Source organism: Mustelus asterias, chromosome 1, assembly GCF_964213995.1.
Source record: "Mustelus asterias chromosome 1, sMusAst1.hap1.1, whole genome shotgun sequence".
Taxonomy (NCBI): Eukaryota; Metazoa; Chordata; class Chondrichthyes; order Carcharhiniformes; family Triakidae; genus Mustelus; species Mustelus asterias.
In genome coordinates this window covers 118596194-118615194 of record NC_135801.1, presented here as the reverse complement: position 1 = coordinate 118615194, position 19001 = coordinate 118596194, and the positions used below count along the sequence as shown (strand labels likewise).

At 41.8% G+C, this 19001-nt stretch overlaps 1 protein-coding gene across 1 annotated transcript in view; it reads left to right on the top strand.

Annotated features, from left to right (window-relative positions):
• Positions 1-12255: 12255 nt before the first annotated feature.
• The window catches only part of sgcz (sarcoglycan zeta), a 459259-nt gene continuing 452513 nt past the window's right edge, over positions 12256-19001 (top strand). The window contains exon 1 of the mRNA XM_078239226.1: positions 12256-12453. Coding sequence (XP_078095352.1) covers positions 12259-12453 — 195 coding nt within the window. The 5' untranslated portion in view covers positions 12256-12258. The remainder of the gene's footprint in view (positions 12454-19001) is intronic.

Here is a 19001-nt window from a genome sequence, read left to right as displayed (position 1 = left end):
TTAAACAATAGTCCATTTTGCTGTTATTGCTACCAAAATGGATGACCTCACATTTACCAACATTGTACTCCATCTGCCAGACCCTCGCCCACTCACTTAGATTATCGATATCCCTTTGCAGACTTTCAGCGTCCTCTGCACACTTTGCTCTTCCACCCATCTTAATGTCATCTGCGAATTTTGACACACTACACTTGGTCCCCAACTCCAAATCATCTATGTAAATCGTAAACAATTGCGGTCCCAACACTGATCCCTGAGGCACACCACTAGTCACTGATCACCAACCAGAAAAACACCCATTTACCCCCACTCTTTGCTTTCTGTTAGTTAACCAATCCTCTATCCATGCTAATACATTACCCGTAACACCGTGCACCTTTATCTCATGTAGCAGTCTTTGGTGTGGTACCTTGTCAAATGCCTTCTGGAAATCCAGATACACCACATCCACAGGTTCCCCATTGTCCACTGCACATGTAATGTTCTCAAAGAATTCCACCAAATTAGTCAAACATGACCTGCCCTTCATGAATTGATGCTGCGTCTTACCAATGGGACAATTTATATCCAGATGTCTCACTATTTCTTCCTTGGTGATAGATTCAAGCATTTTCCCTACTACAGAAGTTAAGTTAACCAGCCTATAGTTACCTGCCTTTTGTCTACCTCCTTTTTTAAATAGTGGTGTCACATTTGCTGTTTTCCAATCTGTGGGAACCACCCCAGAGTCCAGCGAATTTTGGTAAATTACCACTAGTGCATTTGCTATTTCTCCCGCCATCTCTTTTAGTACCCTGGGATGCATTCCATCAGGACCAGGAGATTTGTCTACCTTTAGCCCCATTAACTTGCCCAACACTACCTCTTTCATGATAATGATAGTTTCTAGGTTCTCACCTGCCATAGCCTTCCTGTCATCAATTTTTGGCATGTTATTTGTGTCTTCCACTTTGAAGACCGACACAAAATACCTGTTCAATGTCCCAGCCATTTTCTCATTTCCAGTTATTACATCCCCCTTCTCATCCTCTAAAGGACCAATGTTTACTTTCGCCACTCTTTTTCGTTTTATATACTTGTAGAAACGTTTGCAATCTGTTTTTATATTCTGAGCTAGTTTACTCTCATAATCCATCTTACTTTTCTTTATAGCTTTTCTCGTGGCTTTCTGCTGACCGTTAAAGATTTCCCAATCCTCTCGGTTCCCACTAATCTTTGCCACTTTGTATGCATTTTCTTTCAATTTGATACCCTCCTTTATTTCCTTAGATATCCATGGCTGATCATCTCTTTTTCTACAGTCCTTCCTTATCACTGGTATATACTTTTGCTGAGCATTGTGAAAGATCGCTTTGAAAGTCCTCCACTGTTCCTCAATTGTCCCACCATAAAGTTTTTGCTCCCAGTCTACCTTAGCCAACTCCTCCCTCATCTCTTTGTAGTCTCCTTTGTTTAAGCACAAGACACTGATATTGGATTTTACCTTCTCACACTCCATCTGTATTTTAAATTCAACCATACTGTGATCGCTTCTTTGAAGAGGATCCCTAACTGCAAGATCATTAATTATTCCTGTGCCATTACACAGGACCAGGTCTAGAATAGCTTGCTCCCTTGTCTGTTCCATTACATACTGTTCAAGGAAGCTATCGCAGATACATTCTATGAACTCCTCCTCAAGGCTGCCTTGACCGACCTGGTTTGACCAATTGATATGTAGAATAAAATCCCCCATTTTTACATGCATCAGTTATTTCTTTGTTTATTTCTCACCCCACCATGATGTCATTATTTGGTGGCCTATAGACTACGCCTATCAGTGACTTTTTCTCCTTACTATTTCTAATTTTCACCCAAATGGATTCAACCTTTTTTTCCATAGAACCTATATCATCTCTCGCTACCGCCCTGATACCATCCTTAAATATCAGAGCTGCACCACCTCCTTTACCTTCCTGTCAGTCCCTTCGAACAGTTTGATACCCCTGGATATTTAATTCCCAGTCTTGACCATCGTGCAACCATGTCTCTGTAATAGCCACCAAATCATACTCATTCGCAATGATTTGTGCTGTCAACTCATTTACCTTGTTTCGAATGCTACGAGCATTCAGATAAAGTGCCCTTATGCTCGTTTTTGTACCTTCTTTTTGAATTCTAACATTTCCATTAATAACATCTCCTGAGTTCTCCTTCCTTTTAACTTTTTTCCTGATTTTTGATGTAGTTGGAACGTTCTCCCCACATTTTGTCCTTGCTCCCTCCTTCTCGGACTCCTTACATAGATTCCCATCCCCCTGGCATACCCATCCTATCAAACCCCCTCAATTATATGATTCAATAAGGTCACCTCTTATTTTTCTAAACTCCAATGGCGATAGGGCTAACATGTTCAACCTTTCTTTATAGAATAAGTTCTTCATCCCATGAATGAATCAAGTGAAACTCCTCTGAACTGCTTCTAAAACAGTTTTATATTTTTTCAAATAAAGAGATCAAAACTGTTCACTGTATTTTAGATGCCAAGTCCCCAGGCAACCGCTAGAAAACATTCTGGTTTGTACATGCCATTCCTCTTGCAATAAATACCAATATTCCATTTGCTTACTGAATTGCTTGCTCTACCTGTACACCAAATTCGTGATTCATGTACAAGGATCCTTCTGTACCACCAGATTCTGTGATCTTTCTCTGTTTACATATGATACTGCTTTTCTGTTCTTCCTTGATTTCTACATCTATTATTTTACACGTATCGCTGCCATGTCCTTTGATTTTGAAGTCACATACAGGATTTGGAGGATCAACTATTCCCTGCTGACTAAGGTTTCACTTAAATCCATTGCTGGAGTGGCTCAGTGACATTGGGTTGAATCTTGTTGAGGCATTAGGGGCCTCATGAGAGACCTTTGCTGCCTCTTTTCCAGAGGTTCTGCTGAACCACATGTCAATCAGATAGCCTCATCCCACTGCTGCTTGGATTAACACAGTTGCCGGTGGTCCTGCTGCCATGTGACATGCACAACAGCTGCTGCCCAGTGGACAGCTTGTCACCCTGGGAGCAGCAGACCTCCTTCTGGAATCAGGTCCACATGGGCGGAAGACTCACCTAGTGAGAGCTCTCTTGTGCTCAGCATGATGGAGGCCTTGGCTGCTGCCGGAGAAAAACCCCCTGAGGGTGGCACGGTGGCACAAGTGGCTAGCTCTGCTGCCTCACAGCGTCAGGGACTTGGGTTTGATTCACGGCTTGGGTCACTGTTTGTGTGGAGTTTGCACGTTCTCCCAGTGTCTGCGGGTTCTCCGGTTTCCTCCCACAGTCTGAAAGGTGTGCTGGTTAGGTGCAGTGGCTATGCTAAATTCTCCCTCAGTGTACCCGAACAGGCGATGGAGTGTGGCAACTTTTCAACAGTAACTTTGTTGCAGTGCTGATGTAGGCCTATCTTTTGACTAATAAATAAACTTTACTTTAACTGAGGATCATTGACAAAGATAAATGATGCAGCGGGGTAGGGGTTTCATGGGATGGGGATCGTGGGAGAGGGAGAGTCAGAGGATTCGAAATCAAGGTTTTGGTGGGGGGTGTAGTGGGGAGAGCGGTATGTTCTCAGCACACCGCCCAACCTTTTACCGATGTCTAGTGTTTCATGGATGAACTGGGTTGTTCAGCTTATGAAGATTGACTGGTTCCTGACTCAGGCAGTTACTGTAAACAGGTTTATTTAGATTATGTTTATTCTACACAAGGTGAATAATGGAGTGATGTCTGTCTGCTGTACAGAATCTCTATCACGTGACTGCTAATGTCACAGATACAGAATAGTCTACATCTCTCATTCTATTAATCCATGATGTCAAAACATTGAATGTATTCCAGAGGCAGATAGATATAGCACTTGGGGCAAATGGGATCAAAGGTAATGGGGAGAAAGCAGGATTAGGCTATTGAGTTGGACGATCAGCCATGATCGTAATGAATGGCGGAGCAGGCTTGAAGGGCCAAATGGCCTCCTCCTGCTCCTATCTTTTATGTTTCTATTACACTAGTCACTGAGTGCCTCTCAATAAGGGTACACACACCCCCCCCCCGCTGTGGTGACAGGCTGTCGCTGGGCAGCAGCTGTTGTGCACATCGCATGACAGCAGGCCCGCTTGCAGCTGTGTTAATCCAAGCGGCAGTGGGATGAGGCTCTTAAGTGATCCTTAATTGGCCACTTAAGGGACTTAATTGGCAGTGGGTTGGGAAGGCCCATGGTCAACCTTCCAAGGTAGAGGCTGGAAGGCGGCAGGGTTAGGGGATATGCCATCATCCTGACTAAATACATGCCTTACCCGCCACCAAGCCCACCACCTGACAGTATACTAAGTTCCACTATTAGCTTTGAAATGCTTGTAACACATTTAAACTCGATGTACCAGCATGAATTTTTTTCTGACAAACAAGACGCATCTTTTATCTGTGCTTGAAGCAGGTGTGTTGAGGACGGAAAAGCCTAAACTTTTCTGCAGCTCCTCACTGCAAGACTGCTTTTCCCTGAGGCAGCTGGTGTCATTGCTGGCTGCATTCTGGGAAACCAAATGTAAAGAATGTCTGGAATAAAATAAGTAAATTACTTGCCTCTGAATGCTGGAGATTCAGGCTTGCCCCCACAGCTTCACATTGAAAGCATGAGTCTCTGCTGGCTACCATTTGACTCCACCACCCCCAACAGTGGCCTCCCCTCACTCCTAATCACTGCCTCCCATTCCTGATCATTGCTTCCCATCCCCGATTATTGCCTCCCAGGGGAGACAATGGTCTAGTCGTATTATCGCAATGCCATTAATCCAGAAACTCAGCTAATGTTCTGGGGACCCAGGTTCGAATCCCACCATGGCAGTTGGTGGAATTTGAATTCAATAAAAAATATCTGGAATTAAGAATCTACTGATGACCATGAAACCATTGTCGATTGTTGGAAAATCCCATCTGGTTCACTAATGTCCTTCAGGGAAAGAAATCTGCCATCCTTACCTGGTCTGGCCTACTATTGTGACTCCAGAGCCACAGCAATGTGGTTGACTCTCAACTGCACTCTGAAATGGCCGAGCAAGCCACTCAGTTCAAGGGCAACAAGGGACAGTCAATAAATGCTGGCCAGCCAGCGACACAACATGTCCCATGAATGAATAAAAACAATTCCTGATCATTGCTTTCCGTTCCTGATCATTACCTCCTCTCCACTACTGATTGCCCCTTCCTAGGATTGCTTACCTAGCGAGCACCTGAAGCTTAACAGCCTGATATAAATGTGTCTTGAATATCTACCACTTACATAGCTACATTATATGCCATGATTCTGGCTGTTGAATTGTTTTAATCTTCCATTATCTCCAACTATCTCCATCTCCAAAGTTCTTCAGTACCTGCCGTCCTTGAAGTAGTGTTTTAGCTAATATCCCACATATTTTTCTAATTCCTGTTGAATTTTTAAAATTTGGTGCACTCTTGTTCAAATATTGTTCTTTATATTTTGGGTTAGGTACTGATATATATTAAAAGTTTACTGACATGTTCCAGGTAACATATAACATACAATATACTTGTATATATGTATATTGATGTATATCACTACACCTGTCATAAAATTTAAATCAGTGTAAAATTAAGGGCCACAATTTTCTGCTCACGTTTTAGCAGTTAGAGTGGAACTTTCTGTCTGTTCACGTCGGCAGGATGTTCTGGTGCTATTGCAGTGAACGGAGACTTAGCTGAGCGCCATATTCTCCCTCCTAGCTTGCAGAGGCAGCAGGGCGTGAACAGCCGGAAAATCCCAGCCATTGAATATGTTGAACAATACCACGCTAAGTTATGACAGCAAGCACATACACCAGATGTGCTAGCGCTTCCGCATTAGTTTAAATTGACTATCATCATGCCAGTCCAGGACTATTGGAAAATGATAGTAATTGACATCACTGATCCAGGAAGGCACCAGCAGCAGATAAAGAATCTGTCTGTTTGCACATTAAAAAAGGTTAATTGTTTAAAAGTTGACAACATTAAATTTGGTATATGCTCCAAAGATTTATTTTTCCCAATAACAACAATTTAACTCTCATTTGAGGAAATTTATGCCTCTGTTTTCAATGGTAATTATGACCTACCTCATACCATGGGAAACATATCTGCTTAGATCCCTTAATTCCACTTTTCACCGACTAAGCAATTAGCCCTGAATCAAAAAAATGTAGCATGATTGCACAGAGGGAGGAGGGAATGCCAGGCAGTCAGGAAAATGATGTAATGGAAGCTCTAATTAAAGAGGACTAGAAAAAAAAACCCACGGTTGCGGAACATGTAGGGAATCAGTTCTAGGCAAAAGAAGCAATCTGATGACCTACTGTATGTTCATATGAAGATTAGAGATTGAACTACAAAATGTTGCCATTGATGCTATCATAAAATAATGAAATAGTCAATAGGGGTAATTGAATTTTACAGTTGGTTGGAAAGGCGATGAAACGAGAATAGGATTCACTGCACTAAAAATTAGTATGGGTTTCTAAAAAATGTTCAGAAACGTTTAAAAGTAATGCAGTGAATAGACTGTAAAAACTTTTAATATATATCAGTACCTAATCCAAAATATAAATGCCAGTATTTGAACAAGAATGCAATAATTTTAATAATTTAACAGGGATTAGAAATATATGTGGGATATTTGCTAAAACACTATTTCAAGGATATCAGGTACTGAAAAACTTTCAACATATATTTGGGAGATAATGAAAGCTTATCACATTTCTCTAGTTAAGAAAATAGACTAGAATGACTGAGAAATATTTAAGCAAAAGAGAAGAATGAAAAAAATAAGTAAACACCTTTAATAAACTTATAGCCATTGGATATTTTCACTTTTGCAGAATAACCTTTACATTGTTGACAGGTGGTGAGAGAATCAACGCCTTTAAAGAATCTACATAAAGCTGTCCTCAACAATCTGCATGGAGCAGATGAATCTTTGATTTGATTTATTATTGTTATTTGTATTAGTATACAGTGAAAAGTATTATTTCTTGCATGCTATACAGACAAAACATACTGTTCATGGGGAAGGAAATGAGAGAGAGTGCACAATGTAGTGTCACAGTTATAGCTAGGGGTTTAAAGAAAGATCAACTTAGTGCGAGGGAGCTCCATTCAAAAGTCTGATGGCAGCAGGGAAGAAGCTGTTCTTGAGTCATTTAGTACGTGACCTCAGACTTTTTCCCAACTGAAGAAGGCGGAAGTGAGAATGTCCGGGGTGGGTGGGTCCTTAATTATGCTGGCTGCTTTTCCGAGGCAGCGGTAAGTACAGACAGAATCAATGGATGGGAGGCTGGTTTGCATGATGGGCTAGGCTTTATTCACAATCTTTTGTAGTTTTTTGTGTTCTTGGGCAGAGCAGGAGCCATACGAACCTGTGATACAACCAGAAAGAATGCTTTCTATGGTGCATCTGTAAAAGTTGGTGAGAGTTGTAGCTGATATGCCAAATTTCCTTCGTCTTCTGAGAAAGTAGAGGTGTTGGTGGGCTTTATTAGCTAGTGTCAGCATGGAGTGGGGGGGGGGTGGGGGGGGGGGGGATCAGGACAGATTGTTGGTGATCTGGACACCTAAAAACTTGAAACTGTCAACCATTTCTAATTCGTTCCATTGATGTAGACAGGGGCATGTTCTCCACTATGCTTCCTGAATTCGAATACTATCTCCTTCATTTTGTTGACATTGAGGGAGAGATTATTGTCGTCACACCAGTTCACCAGATTCTCTATCTCTTTCCTGTACTCCGTCTGATCATTGTTTGAGATCTGACCCACTACAGTGGTGTCAGCAAACTTGAAAATCGAGTTGGGGGGGGGAATTTGGCCACACAGTCATAGGTGTATAAGGAGTATAGTCAGGGGCTGAGGATGGGTGCCATGGAGCCTCCCTCCTCTGGGAAGCTGTTGTGAAGCTTCCTCCATGTGTTGAGGGGCTGCTCTGCTCCTGGCATTTTGCAGCAGCCTGAATAAATATTCAATTAATTCTGTAAATTGCTCATCCACCTCAGATCAATGAGCACTGATTTCCGATTGTTCTCAATGCCAAGGAAATAGCCAAGCAGCGGTGGACCCTCCCAATGTCATTCCACGCTCTTTCACCTCCACTCCTCTCCTATCTCCCAGCCTGACTCCAAAGCACTGACAAATCCTGCCCATTGTTTCATTCTAAACTTAAGTTTCATGATAACTATATCAAGGGGATGTAGAAGACAAATAGGCCTTTGTTGTTAATAAGTATGGGCTTCCATTCATGAAAGATGATACAGCCTCAGAAGACTGTCTAAGTGGGTGTTATTTTATACCAAAGAAAATAAATTTGGAGCTGAATTATTATAGATGATGTGGAGATGCCAGTGTTGGACTGGGGTAAGCACAGTAAGAAGTCTCACAACATCAGGTTAAAGTCCAACAGGTTTATTTGGTAGCACAAGCCACTAGCTTTCGGAGCGCTGCGCCTTGATCAGGTGAGTGGGAGTTGTGTTCACAAACAGGGCATATAAAGACACAAACTCAATTTACAAGAAAATGGTTGGAATGCATGTCTTTACAGGTAATCAAGTCTTAAAGGTACAGACAATGTGGTACACACATGGTACACACACACTCCTGACCTAAATTTAGGTCAGGAGATGTATCAACTTTGTGTCACCCATGTCTAAATAAGGAAGTCAAAAGTAGTTTTAAAATGAAAGAAACAAATGGCGACAAAGGTGCAAAATTTCAAGAAAGTTGGGAAACGAGCCAGTGAGATCCCACTTCTGGATTTTCCCCGCCCCTTACTGGTGACATAATGAGGTTCAGGTTTCATATGGGAACCTCATTTCAATAAATTTGAATACATTTACATATTATTAAACTGCTTCCCAGCCACAAAATGCCCCTAACTAAATATTCATTCCTGGGCTGACGTTCCATCGGTGAGGTTTACAACAGCAGTATAAAGGTAGGAATCAGTCAAGGGGCAACCTGTTGGGGTCACCAATATAAGTATAGCCCTCAGGGAGAGAGGGACATGCCTGGGCTGTGCCCTTGTATTGCCCTCTGGCATAGGTTGGCATTGCCAACTCGGCAGTGCCAACTTGTTCTGGGGCAGTGCCAGGGTGGTCCTCCTAGGGCGCCCCTTGGGTGTGGAGGGTTTTGCTTATGTGTGATGGGGGAGGGTTGATGACGGAAGAGTGCCCCCAATGCTGCCGTGATGGTGGTTGGCAGGGGGAGGGGGGGGGGGGGGGGTTGGTAGGGAGAGTGCCCCCGATACTTCAGTGATTTTTGCGGGGGTGGTTTACCTTCCTCTTTTGCAAATCACAATTGTTTTGATGAAATCATGCAGTTACGATCAATGGGGCACTCGAGGTACATTCAAGCATGACGAGAAATGAAAATAAACACAGTTAGCTGGAGCATGATAGGAATCCATTGAGCTGTCACTGGAATTTTTTTCAAGGCACTGCACAAGATTTCCATTGGAATGGAGAAGGTTTCAATGATTTCAGCTTGCTAGGAAGGCTCAGAGACGTCAAACCAAAGCTGTGTGCCTACACTGGGGCTGAGTGCAGAGCTGTGCAAAATAGACCCCACCCCACATGGCAGACTGTTCAAAACCGTAAAAGTCCATGGGATAAAGGGTACTGTGGCAAACTGGAGCAAAAGTTGGCTTAGTAACAGGAAACAAAAGGTAATGGTTGATGGATGTCCTTACAAATGGAAAGTGTTCCACAGGGTTTGGCGTTGAGACCCTTGCTGTTTATGTTATATATTCACAATTTTAATGTGAATGTGGAGGGGCATGATTGGAAAATTTGCAGACAACACAAAGATTGGCTGAGTAATGGATCGTGTAGAGGATACCTACAATCTACAAAACAATATTGATGGGTTGGTGGAGTGGGTGGTAAAGTAGCAGATGGATTTTAATATAGAGAAGTGTGAGGTAATGCATTTAGAGCAGTCAGACAGTTATAGGGAATTAACAATAAATGGGAATATACTAAGAGGGGTAGATAAAGTGAGAGATCTTGGCGTACAAGTACACAGGTCCCTAAAGGCAGCAGTTCAAGTAGACAAGGTTGTAAAGAAGGCACATGGAATGCTCTCTGTCATTGGCAGAGGTATAGAATATAAAAGTAAGCATATAATGTTGGAATTGTATAAAACATTGGTGAGGCCACAACTGGAGTATTGGGTGCAGTTCTGGTCACCATATTACAGGAAGGACATAATTGCTCCGGGGAGAGTGCAGAGGAGGGTTACACAAATATTGCCAGGGCAAGAAAAGTGTAGCTATGAGGAGAGATTTGATAGGTTGGGGTTATTTTCCTTGGGCGAAGAAGACTGAGGGGTGACTTGATAGAGATGTACAAAATTATGAGGGGAAGAGAGAAAGTGGACAAAAGTGGTGGAGAATCTAATAGTACAAGATTATGAAGGGGATAGATAGGGTGAACGGTGGGAAGCTTTTTCCTAGATCAGAAGTGACGTTCACGAGGGGTCACGGGCTCAAGGTGAGAGGGGCAAAGTATAACTCAGATATTAGAGGGATGTTTTTTACACAGAGGGTGGTGGGGGCCTGGAATGTGCTGCCAAGTAGGGTGGTGGAGGCAGGCACGCTGACATCGTTTAAGACTTACCTGGATAGTCACATGAGCAGCCTGGGAATGGAGGGATACAAACGATTGGTCTAGTTGGACCAAGGAGCGGCACAGGCTTGGAGGGCCGAAGGGCCTGTTTCCTGTGCTGTACTGTTCTTTGTTCTTTGAATTCTAGAACCAAGGGAATAGATTCAAGATAAGTGGCAGTAGGTGTAGAGGGGAAATGAGGAAGAACTTTTTTTATGCAAAGCATAGTGGGTGTCTGGAATTTGCTGCCTGAGCTGGTGATGGAGGCATATACCCTAAACTCTTTTAAAACGTACCTGAATCTGCACCTTAAGTGTGCAACCTACAGGGCTAATGGCCGGGTGCAGGAAGATGGGATTAAAAAGGGCACTTGGGTGTCCTTGGGCTGGCGTGGACAAGATGCGCCGAGTGACCTCCTGTGCTATAACTTTTTTATTTCTATGGAAGTGGAAGTTGGGTCTTTAAATTTATTCAAGGCTGACATGAAAGTGGAGATGAGACCACAATCAGATCAGCCATGATCGTATTGAGTGATGGAGCATGCTTGAAGGGCCAAATGGCCTCCTCTTGCTCCAATGTTCCTATGTAAGTTTATAAAGGGTCGACTTGAAGGTAATGTGAATGTAGGAAGAGAAATTGGTGAATAAATCTGACAAAGCATGGAGCAAAGTAGAGGGAGAAATCTCTTGTAGTGACTTCAGCAACAAAAGCAAAAGCTGGGATGACTACAAAAAAGAATGACTTTGCATAGTACCCAAGCAAGGAGCTAATGCATTCAAGCAGAGGATTACAGCTGCAAGAACAAATTATTGAGAGAAAAAATAATGACTTTAGACATGAGTCATTCTAAGTACAAATTTATTAAATTTCACTAAGCTGTGGTCTATGGAAATGTAATCCAAATAATACAATTAAGTAAACAGCAGCAAATACTCCATTTAAATATCATAGATAGTCCATACTCTATTAATATAGATTTTCATATTTTAAAGTATACTTTAAAAGCAAGAAATGAAGCATGAGAAATGGATAAGCTTTCCCACTTAGTGGAAATATTTCATCACCAACCAGAAGCAGATGAAGCTAGAAAAGGATGTATATCTTTGACCAGATTGATTATTTCACAGTAAACACAGTTCATTTTACATTTGGGGCAATTTAGTTGGATTTTATATTGACAGGACTTGAAGTTTTCAGAACACTTTATACGTTTATACCCTCTAATATTATCCATAGACCATGTTTATTTTGGAAAGTTTTTTTTGCAATGTCGAACTTCAGTTCTTTGGTCTTAATTTTTCTTTATGTTTTGAGTTTAATCAATGACTTCAATCTGAAGTTTGTATACGTTATGCCAACTCCCAAAAATTGCCAGGAGATGTGTTCCAAATATGTATTGAGGCTCTCCTTTCCTTGATTTCATATATCTGTACTAATGATAAATTAAGACCAATTTAAACTCGAGTGCACATCTACACGAGACTCCGAACCTGCCATCTGTATATCTATAATTTGAAGTTAAAATGCTGTCTTTAACTGAGGAATTGATACTGATTGACAGTTTTGTTCTTCTTTGCAGATGACAAGGGAACAGTATATCTTGGCAACACAACATAACAACCTTCAGAGACCTGAAAATCAACAAGTCTATCAAGTAGGAATTTATGGGTGGCGGAAGCGATGGCTGTACTTTTTTGTGCTCCTCCTCATGGTGACAATGATTGTCAACCTTGCATTGACAATATGGATACTGAAAGTAATGAAATTCTCAGTGGTAAGTACCTGCTGAATCAGGACTGTTTGATTTTCAATTCTCCTTTTGTTGGTGTTATCGCAGACTTGGTGAAATACTTTCAATGCGTATACATCAGATATTCGAGACAGTTGATAATGGTTATCAACTCATACATTTCTGTAGATTCCAATAATTTTACACACTGGAGAGGTGGGAAATTAAAGTTTGGGCTCTGCTTGCTAGTTAGCTTTAATGACAGGCAATATCATTAGAATACAAAGAGAAGACCTGATGTAGTAATTATCTTGTCTACCATCTGGAGAAAATCACTTTCATAAATGTATCTCTATCAGCAGGCAAAGCTATCAATATTCCATTTACTCTCTGTTCTCCTTCTGTAAATGGCCACTTGTTCTTGACCATAATTCTCAAATTTATGGCAGCTCTTATCTGCAGTAGCTGGGATTTTCCAATCATTTCCATTCATTTGATGTTGGCAATAATTACTACAGGCATTAATGTGCCCAAATGGCACCTCAAGTGAATTGTCAAACTAATCAGAAAATGTATTTTTGTATAAAAATGATAGACAAGCAAATGTAATTCAGACAACTGCAGACAGGCAAAATAATGGCTGAAATCATACTGAAATGGGGCAACTCATGACATGCATCATTAGTTAAACTTCTGCTGCACCCTTTGGCTTCAGAAAAGAATAGCTTTTTAGATAGCTGGAATTGCGAACTGGTAATTGGATTATTCGCTCTGTTTCACGTTTGAATGTGGTGTTTTATTTAAGATGTTTTCTTTGATCCAGCTCTATACACTATTCAATTTAATTTAATTAAGTTTATCTTGTGCAGGTGATGAATAAATATCACACAACCTGCCAAGCAGGTATTAGTAAGGTGCATTCCGGGTTTGAAGTTAGTTGGTCTAAATTTTCCTGGGCAGCGTGCTTAGAATTGGGTCCCAACATGGGAGACATGCCTGGAGCATTAAGGTGGACTGTTGTGACGGTGATTCATGTCTAACTGGTCTTGTTTCCACCTGGGAAGCACAAATGTTTGTAGTAGAAAAACCTACTTTCATGAGAACACTTTATTCACTGTCTTATGCCCCAGATGTAGCATGGAATTTAGCGCACTTCCCAAGGTATTTTTAATCAGGGTGGAGCAAGTGGGATGTGAACCTGGCACCTTCCTACCTCTGCCCTGAATAAATCCGGAGAGGGAAGAACCTCAGCTCACGAATACTGGTATTCAACCATTGAGAGCAGGGTAGACGCCACTGCTTGCAGGTTCTCAGGAGGGGGCCGCTGAGAGCCACTTCACTGACCCTTTTTTCTAAGCCTCCTGCACCCCCCGCTGTAACCATCTGCCTCAAACGAGAACTATCAGTCTCTGATTGGGGTCCTTGATCCTGTGGACAGCTCACCACGAACTTAAGTGCTTGACTGGCACTTAATATGGCAGGTTTTCCCCCAGAGAGGACTCTTGTTGGCTCTTTAACTTGTGGACAAGACCCCATCACTTGGATTAGATTCCACCCACAGTGTGCTGTCGCCAACATTAGAGGGAGTGTGAGGAAGTTAAAAGTCTGGCAGTGGTTCATTTTTACTGAAAGAGCAGATGAGCATTCTCGGTTCTGGTAGAATTAATATTGCTTCCTGCTCTTCTGTCAGTGAGAAAATATATTCATTTGAAGAACTTCAAACACAAGCAACAAAAACTTCCTCGCTGCTGAGAAAATCCAGAGATTGTTTTGGTGCTGATCTTAATAAATAGAAGGGTGTCACTTTTCAGAATATCCCAGCAAACAAAATATGAACAGGACAGGTTTTGGTGTCCTTATCTGAGAAAGGATGTTCTTGCAATAAAGGGAGTACAGCGAAGGTTTAACCAGGCTGATTCCTGAGATGGCAGGTCTGTCATATGAGGAGCGAATAAGTCCGTTAGGATTATATTCACTGGATTTTAGAAAAGTGAAAGGGGATCTCATAGAGACTTTTAAAATTCTAACAGGGTTAGACAGGGTAGATTCAGAAAGAATGTTCCCAATGGTGGGGGATTCCAGAACTATGGGTCTTAGTTTGAGGATTTTAGAACTGAGGTGAGGAGAAATTTCTTCACCCAGAGAGTGGTGAATGTGTGGAATTCACGACCACAGAATGTAGTTGAGGCCAAAATGTTGTCTGATTTCAAGAAGAAATTAGACTTGGCTCTTGAGGCTAAAGGATCAAGGGATATGGGAGGAAAGGGGATCAGGACATTTAATTCAATGATCAGCCATGATCAAAATGAATGGCGGAGCAGGCTGAAAGGGCTGAATGGCCTATTCCTGCTTCTAGTTTCGATGTTTCTATGAGCAGGGCAGGTTAAAATAATAACTGATTAGTCATTCCTGTCACAAAATGCAGAAAGATGGTGGATCACCAAAACAAGTGAATGGTATTGTGATATAATCATTAACACCACATATGTTAAAGTCTTATGGCGTTAAGTACATTTCTTGATACAGTCATCTGTGTTTATGTGTTTATTGTGTGTTGTGGATTTAGTTGTTTTCAGCAGAGGAAATGCCTGATGTTCACTGTGCCATGGTATAATGCTAATTGATTGGAGTAAGAGAGAAAAAAAACATACAAAATATTTATTTGTTCTTCAGTGGTGACCAAGATATATGTGAGTGTGTGTTTTTACTGAAGAGCTTGGAATTTCTAACACTGGGTAGTGAAATAGCATTTGTGCTGTAGTAAAGGAAAGCCAGTGTTATATGTGCACTATTTCTCATTTTTATCAACCGAACATAAACATTCTGTTTTGATCCCGAGCTCTGACGAAGGGTCATCCAGATTGAAACATTGTGTCTATTCTCTCTCCACAGATGCTATCAGACCTGCTCAGATTTTCCAGCATTTTCTGTTTTTGTTTCAGATTCCAGTATCCACAGTAATCTGCTTTTAAAAACATCCTGCTGATTATACACAATCATCTTTGTTGAATATTGTACTGAAGGAAGCAAATTTTCCATTTATTACTGAATAGGAGATAACTGTGTATGAACTTTGTTTCAAGTATAGTGGCATGACCAGCTGATCATGTGTCAGTCCACTGAGTTATGTTGCTAAGTGTGGCATTCCCATCAAAGCTCACTTTGAGGGCTAAATGTTTGTTCAAGGTCCTGGCCCTGATCCTGATTCCCGACTTCATTGGAATCCTAAAAGCGATTTTCGAGGAGGCAGCCAATTAAGTGGACGCCTCCTGGAGACACCTTCAAATAGAATGATGTGCAGGCCCCCAGGGCTGGAAGGCCAGTGGAGGGCCGTCCTGTACAAGAAGATGACCCTCACTGGCAGAGGTGGGAGCTGCTGATGTAGGTAGAGAAAGAGGGGACACCACTGGAAGAGGGCACAACTGCCAGGCTGTCATCAAGGAGGGCCTGTCCCTCTACTTGCTTTTAATTCGTTCATGGGATGTGGATGTCGCTGACTGGGCCAGCATTCATTGCCCATCCCTAATTGCCCTGAAGGGGCAGTTGAGAGTCAGCCACATTGCTGTGGGTCTAGAGTCTCATGTAGGTCAAACCAGGTAAGGACAGCAGATTTCCTTCTCTCATGGACTTAGTGAACCAGATGGGTTTTTTCATGACAGTCGACAATGGTTTCATCAGACTTTTGGTTCCAGATTTTTATTCAATTCATCTGCCATGGTGGGATTTGAACCCGGGTCCCCAGAGTAGTTATCTGGGTCTGTGGATTACTAGTTCAGTGGTAATACCACTATGTCACTGCTTCCCCATTTTGGACAGACAACAGCTGCATCTGTGACAATCTCTCAACCTTGGCCATAGAAGGTGGGCTGCTGGCCCCCTGTTCTGCTGCCACGGTGCCACCTCTCTTCATCAAGTGAGCTTCAGTCTCCACAGGGCACTCGCATGCTGACTGGAAAATTGCAGTCCGCAATGGCACAGTGGCCTTTTTAGGCCCTTTACTTGGCATAATCAGCTCCCTGCTGCTAATGAGTTGGCAACCATCAACACCTCCAATACTGACCCAGCTTCTTCTGTGAAAAGGGCTGGAGGCAAAAACATGCTGGCAAACCAGCATGCCAGCAGCAGCCAGAAATTGTGGGCCTGTAGGCTTCTGTTCCCACCACCGCAACCCCTTTAAAATTCAGACCACAATCTTTGCTTAGTTATTACACCATTGAAATTTGGAAACTGAGGTTGGAGAAGCCACTTATTGAAAGAGATCAGTTTTTGTTTATGAACTGTCATTCAGCCATCTACAATGTGGAACTTGCATCATGGATGCAGTCAATACTCCCCACACAACAAAACTTCATTCTCTAAATAATTAAAAATCATGCATCCAGCATCATTCTGTAGCATTTCATTTCAAAGGTAATGTGTGGACATTGGACAAAGAAGCATGATGGAGTGAAGCTAATGATGCTGAGAGGTTTGCATTTATTCAGCAAAATTATTTGTGTCAATCAAGAAATAACTTTGAGTGAGGAAAGCTACCAATCAGTCAGAAGTAAAGCACCAGAAATGTCATCCAATCAAATTGCCCAGTTTCTTTTGAAACACAAAGATAAGTTTGGGATTTTTGACCACTTGCCCAAAAATGGATTTTGGTGAGATTCATCTGAACTTTAAAGTTAAATCCATCTCAGAGGATTAAAACTGCTATAACAGGGGGCGGTCATTGTAGTCGTGGAGTCACAGAGTTTTACACACAGAAAGAGGCCCTTTGGTCCATTGTGTCTGCACCGTCCATCAAGCACTTATCTATTCTAACGTATATAGTTTAAAATTTCTATTGCAAAGCTAGATGGACAAATCTGAAAGAAAGAAAGACAATGGTGGATTGTGACTGCTCATCCACCCACTTCGAACTGAGACAATGAGCTCATCCTGCATTCCACTGGGGACTATGTTTGTTTCAGCACCCACCCTTTTATAATTGTATTGAGACCAAAGTTGCTTGTGAAATACACCCCATGACTTGTCCATCCATTCGTATTTTCTGCTGGACCTTGCACTTAGTGGCCAAGAGCTCCCACCAGAATTAGGCAGAGGACGAATGAATATGTGTAAATTGGGGACAATTGATGTGAAATAATTCCCAAAGCTATTCTCTCTCCCAAGTTGTACCACTTGGTACAAGTCAGGAAGTTGCCATTTACAGTGATATTTAAAATGATCTTGGGCCCTCCTCAGTTAAAACAGTCGAAAGATTTTGGAGACATTTTGCTTCTATGTGGCGTTTTCTTTTGCCTACTTAGACTACTTAAATTATTGTAGTGATTGTGGAATGTTCTAAACTCTTACGGGGCTTCTGGCAATGCATTTTGTTTTCATGGAATACCTTTCAACGATTCCACTCTGGCGAGGCGGAGGATGAACGGGAGCAACAGGAAGAAGAGAAACAGACTTGTAGCATCAGAGATCACAAATATCCGGAAGGACTTCAGATTTGAGCAGTCCTTTTTTGACTTGCACAAAAGTGTTATTGCATTGATCTGACCACTTCCATTTCTTGTTCTGACACAAAAGGTTATGCAATCGTATTAAAATTGCTGCCAAGTTTGAAACAAAGCTTCCATAGTACTTCAACAATCTTAGGAATCAGTGAACTGGTCAATATTCTGAGGTGTAGGCACCTCTGTGATAGCCTTGACCTTCGAAGGAGATTTGTGATGGCATATGACATCAATCACATGCCCCAAATACTCAACACAGGATTGTAAATACTCTCACTTGTCCTTCCAGACACTCGATCCATAATCTTCCAATCTCTGAAGAGTGGCACCCCAATTCTGAAGATGTTCCTCTTTGTCTCTTCCAGTGACTAGGATGTCATACAGATAGCACTGGACTCCACTCAGTCCACTCTGGATCTGATCCATTGCTTTTTGAAACAATGTAGGAGCAAATGTGATACCAAATGACAATCTTCGGTAATGGAACAAGCCTTTATGTGTCATGATTGTCGGAAGTTCCTGTGATGACTTGTCTACGTTCATCTGTAAGTAAGCCTAGCTTAGGTCAATGTTGCGAAAATGTTGGCTGCCTGCCAAATAAATCCCAAATAAAAGTCATTGATGTGGGGCAATGGTTACTGTTCCACACATAATATTGGATTTAAGGTGACTTTAAAGTCTCCACAAATCCTTATGGATCCACCTTTTAACTGGCACTATTCATTAATCCAATTAGGTTCCAAGACTCTTGTCTTCACAAGTCGTTCCACTTTCAACCTGATAGCATAGGGCACCAACCTTGCCTTCAAGTATTTTTCTCGGCTTTCTTCTTTAATCCTCAATTTAACTGTGATGTCTTTCATATTCTCCATCAAACACAACCGTGTATTTCTTTAGAATTTTTATGAGCCCTGATTCTGCATTAGTCATCAGGTTGACTTTAGCCCCATTCAGTCAAATCTTCTCTAACCATCAACGCTGGATTATTGCCCTTTACTACATGTCGAGACAAATCTGCTGTTTGTCCATTAAGTTGCATAGCTACTGCAATGAGGCCCTTCTGTGCAACCACTTAACCTGTGAATACCTTCAACACTG